General features: G+C 48.6%; 1 protein-coding gene across 1 annotated transcript in view; it reads right to left on the minus strand.

The window, feature by feature from the left end:
• Positions 1–10,000, minus strand: part of celsr3 (cadherin, EGF LAG seven-pass G-type receptor 3) — a 51,075-nt gene that overhangs the window by 16,145 nt on the left and 24,930 nt on the right. Inside the window, 13 exon segments of the mRNA XM_014146319.3 lie at positions 17–203; positions 356–505; positions 1,068–1,251; positions 1,779–1,988; positions 2,091–2,185; positions 2,434–2,535; positions 2,707–2,890; positions 4,043–4,163; positions 6,225–6,366; positions 7,932–8,100; positions 8,226–8,336; positions 9,052–9,237; positions 9,518–9,687. Coding sequence (XP_014001794.3) covers positions 17–203; positions 356–505; positions 1,068–1,251; positions 1,779–1,988; positions 2,091–2,185; positions 2,434–2,535; positions 2,707–2,890; positions 4,043–4,163; positions 6,225–6,366; positions 7,932–8,100; positions 8,226–8,336; positions 9,052–9,237; positions 9,518–9,687 — 2,011 coding nt within the window.

The following is a 10,000-nucleotide window of genomic DNA, read 5'->3' on the forward strand; positions in this document are numbered from 1 at the left end:
ACACACTATGAATTACCTGACTCCTCGTCTGTCAGTGTGGTACTTGGGGGGGAGTGCCGGTCCAAGGCTACGATAGATCAGCATGATGACGATGGTGACGGGCGGCTCCGGCAGCGAAACAGAACTGCTGGCCGCAGCATATTCCCCTGTCTGATTGGCCAACACACTGACGGGGGCAGGAACTGTGTTCTGTGAAGTGGAAACTGGCAGAGGCATAAGGCATAAGAGTAGTGACAATAAGGTGTGTGTGTGTGTGTGTGTGTGTGTGTGTGTGTGTGTGTGTGTGTGTGTGTGTGTGTGTGTGTGTGTGTGTGTGTGTGTCAGCGACTGTCATGTGTGTGCGGGTTCTACTCACACTGGTGTCGTTGTGGCACCAGGGCAGCAGGGGGCAGCACCACGTGTGTGTGGGGGTCCCAGAGAGCCTGGCCGCGGAACAGAGGGCTTTGGTAGCGGGGGAAACGTCGGCGCACGTGGGTGTGGTTCTCCACGCGGTCAAGGTTCATCACTGCAACACGCGCGCACACACACACACACACACACACACACACACACACACACACACACACACACACACACACACACACACACACACACACACACACACACACACACACACACACACACACACACACACACACACACACACACACACACACACACACACCAGCCTATAAGAGTCCAGGTTTCACCACACAACAAAACAAACCTGATGAAGCTACGCTTGAAACACGTTGTCTGTTTACGCACTGCATTGCCAAAAATATGTCAAACAATAATTCAAGTCAAAGTCAGTCGTCTGTCATCAGTGTACGGTTTTTACACTTGTTGTGGATACAGAACTTGGATCTAGACACACTGCTGTTCACAGGGTTTTCGCTTTCCTTTTTACACAGAAAATGGACCAGGCGGCCTACACACTTGCATGGACTGACTACTTGACCTTGCAAATAAACGAGGAACAACCACTCAATACAGAGAGTTAGACCTTACTTGACACGATGTACTGAGCAGACCACATAAAAAGGGAAAGAGAGCAGCCTGTTGCTCCCTGGGGGGAGGTGACTCACCGATGTTGGGGGCAACCAGGGCCACTGGGTTCAGGTAGGTGAGCTTCATGTTCTGGGCCAGAGTCTGGGCATACTGCTCCAGCAGGTCAGCCAGCCCCCCTGCCCCTCCCTGGACCTGGCTCTGGGCCCGCCACAACCCTGCACTGTCTGGACCCAGCACCGCACTGCAGCCCCGCAGAACATTCTGGAGACAGAGAGGGGGGAGGGAGAGGGAGAGGGAGAGAGGAGGAGAGGGAGAGAAGAAGTGAGGTTGAGACAGGTAGCAGAAGGTAGGACAAAAGCATGAGCCGGCAGGAGAGAGGAGGGATAAAGAGAGAGTGGGAGGGAAGGAAGGAAGGAAGGAAGGAAGGAAGGAAGGAAGGAAGGAAGGAAGGAAGGAAGGAAGGAAGGAAGGAAGGAAGGAAGGAAGGAAGGAAGGAAGGAAGGAAGGAAGGAAGGAAGGAAGGAAGGAAGGAAGGAAGGAAGGAAGGAAGGAAGGAGTTTGAGGTAAAGGGAGCACAGAGACAAAAGGCGAAGCAGACAACATTAATTGCACAGTTGGTGAGGTGGAGACACATCGCATGAGATTAGATCAGAGTCAAGATCAGATTCAGATCATAAAACAGACAGACAGACAGACAGACAGACAGACAGACAGACAGACAGACAGACAGAGTCTAATAAAACTACATTTTCCAAACTCAAATGACGTGTTTTACGAGCAACCCTCACCTCGTTGAAGTGTGCGTCCTGGGTGGCGGTCAGGCCGAAGCCTGTCTGCAGACTCTCAAAGGTCAACAGGCGGGACAGTAGCCGCTCTGCAATCTGGAGGTCATTGCCATAGAGACGGGGTGTGGCTTCAGTGACATCACGGAGCTGGTGGGCCAGTTTCTTCTCGATGATGGTGCTGAGCTCTGTCTCGTTCCGCTCCACCGCCTCCAGCTACACACACACACACACACACACACACACACTTTATTAGACACCATTCCATCCTTTACAGTTCCGATCAGCATGAGCAATTGGGTAGCAGAGTATTTGTACCGCTGCATTGAGCTCCACAAAGGGAGGAGAGGTACAGTTGTAGAGATCCGGCTCCAGCCAGCCCTTCTCCACGTCACAGTGTCTGATAGCAGCACCTGGAGAGAACAGACACAGTCAGATACTGTACATACTAACACCTGTATAACACATCCACAACACTAAAAACAACAAACACTATACTAGCTTTCAAAGGAATGGGGTGTTTATCTGGGAATCGTCTTTGTAGATCCTGAGTCTTTATGAGAGCTGCTATTATCTTTCCTTCTTTGGAAGACTCAGGAATTATAGTATCTACAGATATCCCGTTAACTACAGTGATTGTGGAGAAGGTTGAGGGACTGACCCACAGATCCTTTAGGACAAGGTACGGCTGCTGGCAGGTTGAACTTAGTCCTGGGCCACCAGATCCCCAGGGTGATGGTCTTAGGACAGCCGTCATAAATGACTAACACAGAGAGAGATAGAGGGGCAAACAGAGAGTTAGTATACATAACATCATTTACAGGAATAAGGGAATCAGAGAACCAGGAAGCACAGAGAAGATGTGAGAGAAGACATGGGAGGAAGAGAGAAAGAGACGATCACAGGTAGGAGGAGAGGAATCCCTCTGTCTTACCGTCGCAGCCCGTCTGTGTGACCTCGGCAAAGGGGTTGTCGCACATGTTGCACTGTCGACCAATCACGCCAGCCCGACACGGGCACTGGCCACTCTCTGGGTCACATGACCGGGAGAAGGAGCCCACAGGGTAGCAGTCACACGGCAGGCAGGAGTCACTGCCCCGCGGGCGGTAGTGGAACTCCTGACACACACACACATATATATACACACACAGAGAGACAGACACACACACACCACACACACAGACAGACACACACACACACAGACATAGACACACATACAGACAGAGACACACACACAAAGACACACACACAGACAGAGACACACCGACAGACAGACAGAGACACACACACACACACAAAGACAGACAGACACACACACACACACACAGAGACACACACAAAGAAATAGAGACAAACAGGTCACAGATACACATAGACACCCAGACACATACACATTCAGACCAAAGACAAGCACATCCAAATAGACACAAAGGACAGACAAAGCAAAGTCACAGACATACACAGGCATAGACATTTACATAGACATTTACATGTTCATTTACATAGATATTTACATATTCATTTACATAAACATTTACATCGACCACAGACAGACAAACACAGAAACGCTCAAACATACAGACACATTTATATGAAAAAAAGAGAGTGAAGAACGTGTAAACAGACATACACACACAGAAAAGAGAGAAAGAGGGAGACACAGAGACGTGGACAGACAAACACAAAAAAAGACAGACAAAAATATTGTCAGGTGAGCATTTCGGAATACCAGCACATAGCACGTAAAATCGCATAAAAGAGCAATTCATCACTTGAATTATGTGAGGAAAACTAAAAAGAAAACTACCGTTATAAAAGAAACGGTGCTACCGAAAGTCAACGACATGCTTCTTTCCTGTTCTTGAAAAAGGATTTAAGATGGGGGTCGCAGTGTGGAGGGGGTATGACGGATAAGGGGGTGTCCGTTGGCGTTAAGAGGGTTAAAGGCTAATGGGGTGTGTTCAGGTTAACAAGAGGAAGCTGCTGATGATGCCTCTTAAAATAGTGCTTGTTTGACAACATCGTCGGCTTAGAGCTAGGATCAGTATCAAGGATTAGAGATTAAGGTCACAAACAGGGATTACGGGTTAGGCCCGGGGTTACAGCTCGGAGTTGATTAGAAAACAGTAGGTAAGGGCGATGATAGGTCTGCTGAGGTATGTAAAGAGCATGGATCAGTGCCTGGGGGGGGTTACGATATGAGTTGATTAGCAGTAAGAGTAGTTACTGCTGATATGAGCGGAGTGTGTGTGTCACAGCGAGCAAGTCACCTTGCAGTGGCATTGGCCGTTGGTCTTGTTGCAGTCGGGGTCCAATCCTTTACTGGCGTCACAGTGGCAGGGCCCACATGTTGGAGAGCCCCACCAACCACGTGGACATTGGTGGTCAATCCTACACACACACACACCGCACGCACAAACACAGTGAAACACACACACACAGTGAAACCCACACACACGCAGACACAAATGTTAAAGGCCAAATGCAGTCAAAAATGTGATTTTCCTGTGTTTTGTATAGATACTGACCAAAAATATAAACGCAACATGTAAAGTGTTGGTCCCATGTTTCATGAGCTGAAATAAAAGATCGCCAAAATGTTCCATTCGCACAAAAAGCTTATTTCTCTAAAAAAATTACATCCCTGTTAGTGAGCATTTCTCCTTTGCCAAGATAATCCATCCACCTGACAGGTGTGGCATATCAAGAAGCTGATTAAACAGCATGATCATTACAGGTGCACATTGTGCTGGGGACAATAAAAGGCCACTCTAAAATGTGCCTTGTGTTGTGTTTTGTCACACAGCACAATGCCACACGTCTCTAGTTTTGAGGGAGCGTGGAATTGGCATGCTGACTGCAGGAATTTCTCTACCAACGTCGTTTTACAGAATTTGGCAGTAAGTCTAAACGGCCTCACAACCACAGACCACGTGTAACCACGCCAGCCCAGGACCTCCACATCCGGCTTCTTCACCTGCGGAATCGTCTGAGACCAGCCACCCGGACAGCTGATGAAAGTGAGGAGTGTTTCTGTCTGTAACAATGCCCTTTTGTTGGGAAAAACTGGGCCTGGCTCCCCAGTGGGTGGGAGCCCATGGCTGCGCCCCTGCCCAGTCATGTGAAATCCATAGATTAGGACCTAATGAATTTATTTCAATTGACTGATTTCCTTATATGAACTGTAACTCAGTAGGAAAGTTCAAATTGTTGCATGTTGCGTTTATATCAGTGAAAGTGCTGTTTGAAAAGACCGCCTGGAATTTCAGCCTGTTTTGATGGGATGGAGTTTTGGCCTGTCTGGTGACATCACCATGCGGTAAATTAAGTTAATAGACCAATAAGAAAGAGAGTTCCAAACCTCTCTGCCAATAACAGTTCTTTTCCGTTTCCCCTCCCCACTCAGGCCACTCCCAGACAGTCGTAGCAAAATTCTTATTTGAGAAATTGCTCTTCGCTAAGAAGCTATTTTGGTTTCTTTTTAATAACCATTTCAATTGAAAACAGCCACAATAAGGTACTTAACGGTTACCCAGAAAATGTTGGATATTGCGACAAAACAGCTGCATTGGACGTTTAAAAGTGGCAGTTCTTTTCAGTTCCACCCCCTGTCTGCTATATAGGCCACAGTGTACATCCCAGAGCACATCACAGTACCCAGATCAAAGGGAAGAGGACAGGAAAGATCTGACACCTAAAGCTGGGAGGGATTTCACATGGGGGCGGGGGTGATGCCCGGGTCACAGATATACACTGTGTTTTATCATCACAGATAAACCGAAGTCTTCTCTTATCCTCTCCTGTGGATTAGGGCATATGTGTGGGGTGGGGTGGGGCGGGACAACAAAAGCCACTTTGACAGAGCAGAGCACAGCTGAACACTGCTGCCCTGCTGTCTCAGCCCTGCTTCAGCCTCAGGCACTGCTGCGGTGTACCGTTGCCGACATTAGAAACACAAGAGAGACAGTGGGAATTCTGTCATATTGCCGGGGTTCAGTCATCTAACGTCTTCACAGTCACAGATGTATAATATGTTAATAGCTCGTTGATTTATAGTTGATGTGTGGTTGACTCACTGACCTGTGCTGACAGTACTGTCCGTAGTGGTTGATCTATAGTTGATGTGTGGTTGACAGACTGACCTGTGCTGACAGTACTGTCCGTAGTGGTTGATCTATAGTTGATGTGTGGTTGACAGACTGACCTGTGCTGACAGTACTGTCCGTAGTGGTTGATCTATAGTTGATGTGTGGTTGACAGACTGACCTGTGCTGACAGTACTGGCCGTAGTGGTTGATCTATAGTTGATGTGTGGTTGACAGACTGACCTGTGCTGACAGTATTGTCCGTAGTGGTTGATCTATAGTTGATGTGTGGTTGACAGACTGACCTGTGCTGACAGTACTGTCCGTAGTGGTTGATCTATAGTTGATGTGTGGTTGACAGACTGACCTGTGCTGACAGTACTGGCCGTAGTGGTTGTCTCCACAGTCACAGATGTATCCGTGGGATGAGCTGGGCTTCCTGTGGCACTGGGCATTGTTCTCACATGGGTTCAGCTGGCAGGCGTCTTTGCAGCCCTTACCATAGAAACCTACAACACACACACACACAGTCATTACCATGGGAACACACAAACACAGCCACATCTTAATATCAAAAGGACAGTCCTTCGAAAAGGACCATCGAAGCCTAAAACAGGCAGAAAGCTCTGGACATTGGTGCATTCATACATACTGCACGCAGCAACAGCTTTCACACAAAACATACATAGCGTTTCCAGAGCATAGCCCTCGCTATAGAAACCTATAGAAAAGAAACAGCAAAACCACAGAGCCACACAGTCCACAAAATCTATGGTGTTTCGCCGTTTGTTTTCTATGCGCCAATATTTTTTTTAACGATATCAGCGCATCAAGGAACTCAATGTTAAGCGGCCATCGTCCCAACAGAGCTCTTCTCACATCCTTTTTTACCCAGATAGAACAGTGGGAAAGAATGTCCCCATAGAACCAGGTGAGCGCTTTGTTCCGTGAGCCTGTTTCTGCGAACAGCTCTTCAAAAACAAGTCCCTGGCAAAGAATCCTGCGCCGTTTACACAACGTCCTTGAACTCGCCATGTAAGGATTTCAAGAAACGGACAAAAGACAGAGACGTTGGCCTTGACCGCGTACAAGTGTACACAGTGACACTGTCCTTGCGGTGGGAAGCTGCTGGAGTCTTAAAGCCTGCATTTTGGGAAATGGTTCACATGCGTTCTCTGACTACGGACTGGTGTAGCCTGTACCCCCTAGCCATCACAGTGGCTCTGGGTCAATACAACTGAATCTATCGAAAGAAACACATTTGTATTGCGCCTAATTATCATGTGCATACTAACACGCAAACAGGCAAACACACACACTCACACACAAACACACACACAGCAGATGTCCTTGTGTCAGTGCCTTGTGTGTGTGTGTGTGTGTGTGTGTGTGTGTGTGTGTGTGTGTGTGTGTGTGTGTGTGTGTGTGTGTGTGTGTGTGTGTGTGTGTGTGTGTGTGTGTGTGTGTGGTACATAGCGTGTGAACAGTGCTGTAAATGTTCTCCTGTGTGTGAGCCGAGCCATTGAACTAATTCAACAGGCGTTGCACTGCCACCACACTGGCGTCGTCACAGCCAAAGATGAGAGGGAATTATTCAGAGCACCTCTGGGATGATGAAACTTTGATTTGTCTCCCCCTGACACCCATTGGCCTGTTCGATATTTAATGCTCATTTGGCTAATGAAAGGCATCGCTGCGGTACGTATCCACTGCTGCGCTGTCAACCCACTTGCGTGTGCACTGTATTTGACTTTCTCTCTTTGTCGCCACACTGCGCTAACAGGGAGGGGTTGTTTGTGTTAGATGGCGCTGAAGGGATGTCTGAGCCTCTCCATTTCCTCCCCCCCACGGCACTCATTGCTTCCTCTCTCACTCTCTCACTCTCTTGTTCTTCCCCCCCCCCGCTCTTTCTTCATCACACCTTCTAGCAAATGTTCTTTCCCTTTTAAGTCGTCTCACTTTGTAGTTTTGTACAATTTGCCGACAGAGGGATTAAATTAGGTCCTTTCACAAATGCCAAATACCTGCACATACATATACTCTCGCTCACAAACTCTCTCTTGAAGTATCTTACCTGGTTCGCAGAGACAGGTGTGGCGTTCCCAATCATCACTACAGCGGCTGTAGGGCGGGCAAGGGGAGGAGACACAGGGGTTGCCAACGCTACAGCCCGTCTCCACTTTGACAGCCTTGGAGGGGTGGGGCAGGAGCGGGGCGTCCGGTCGTACCCCCAAACGAACCCCCTGAGAACACAGACGAAGTAGGTGTCAAACAGAATCTTGTAAGAGCATAGACCATTATAACATACATGCTAACACAAAAAGTCTATAAGAGTCCCAAAAATAATTATGGGCAGTGGTTAAGATACCTGGACGCAGCCCCGTATCCCATTCTGCACCTCCCCCGAGCCCAGGACTCCGCCCACATGAAGGTGTTTCACCTTCAGCCCATGGATCTCATTCCCCACTATCACTGTGCCCTGGGAGACAGGAGAGAGAGAGAGAGAGAGAGAGAGAGAGAGAGAGAGAGAGAGAGAGAGAGAGAGAGAGAGAGAGAGAGAGAGAGAGAGAGAGAGAGGGCGAGAGCGAGAGAGCGAGAGCGAGAGAGAGATAGGGCGAGAGAGAGATAGGGAGAGAGAGAGAGAACAGATCAGTCAGTCCGTTAACAGACGCTCTTATTCAGAATGACAGTCAGTGCTTACAACTAGATGTAGTTAGAGAAAGTGAGGGAGAAAAGACTGAACAAGTGAGAGAAAAGAACAGAATAGATAGAAAGGGTTGGACAGGTTCAGGGACAGAAAGAATGACAGGCACAAAATGATTTGATAGAAGGCACATGATGAGCACAGGAGAGCTCATAAAATAGCACAAAAAGTGTGTGTGTGGGGTGGTACATTGGAGTCAATATTTACAAAACCCAGGTTTTAATACCAGCAGTGAGCAGACAGAGCATAGCCAGGCAGAGAGCCATTACACTGGCTTTAGAATTGGATGTTGGGATTAACGACCTACAGGATTACAGGGCCAGATTAGAGGTTAAGATTTGCATTGAGACGTCTGCGCTGCAGAGCGATAGGGCCTTATTGTGTCACCCTTAGACGCAGATCCAGGAACAGTTTACCCCTCCCTCAAATAAAGCCTAACCCATTAAATCTGATTTCAGAGCAGTGAGTCGGGACAATGTGGGACTCTCACCTGGAAGAGGCCGAAGTCGAGGCGGACAGTAGCCACGTAGCGCGTCTCCCTCCCGCTGCGGACGTCTCGGAGCTCCAGCTGCAGGTCATGCCAGCGTCCGTCGCTCACCTGCACCTGGTCCAGACGCAGACGCACCGGCCGCGTCGACCCCTTGGTCACCGAGAACACCAGCTGACCGCTCACCAGCTGCCACGGCAACACAGATACATTGGTGAATACACAAAGTAACCCACATGCAGATGACTGCACACGTATTAACATAGCATGGTTTGGAATCCCCCTGCAGGTTGGTATTACTCCAACATAAACTGACCCATTTACAAAGAAGACAGACAGAACAGACAGAACAGACAGACAGGACAGACAGACAGACAGACAGACAGACAGACAGGACAGACAGACAGACAGAGATAAATTGGTGCAGGCAAGGCAGCACAGGTGAGTCTCTGTGTATGCGTGTAGAGACCTGGAAGACCAGGCTGGTGTACTGTCCGGCCTGTGCCTGCAGCAGGGTGCCATCCCTGGCCCGCGTCCTGAACACCAGCCCCAGGTACCAAGGAGTGGAGATGGTCACGTCATTCTTCAGGTCCCACCAGAGGGCACTGTTTCCCAGGAAACGATGTGGGTGGGGCATCACTTTAGGGGGGGGGGGGGGGGGGGGGAGAAGGACTAGTCAGTGTGTGAGTGTACTATAGCTGTTCATCACAGGAGGTTGGTGGCACCTTAATTTGGGAGGACTGGCTTGCGGTGATGTCTGGAGTGAAATCATTGGAATGGTATCAAATACATTAAACACATCAAATACATTGACCTAATTCTCCTAACCTGCTAGGTTAATTCTCCTAACCTGCTAGGTTAATTCTCCTAACCTTCTAGGTTAATTACATTTACATTTTAGTCATTTAGCAGACGCTCTCCTAACCTGCTAGGTTAATTATCCTAACCTGCT

Source organism: Salmo salar, chromosome 15, assembly GCF_965601325.2.
Source record: "Salmo salar chromosome 15, fSalSal1, whole genome shotgun sequence".
NCBI lineage: Eukaryota > Metazoa > Chordata > Actinopteri > Salmoniformes > Salmonidae > Salmo > Salmo salar.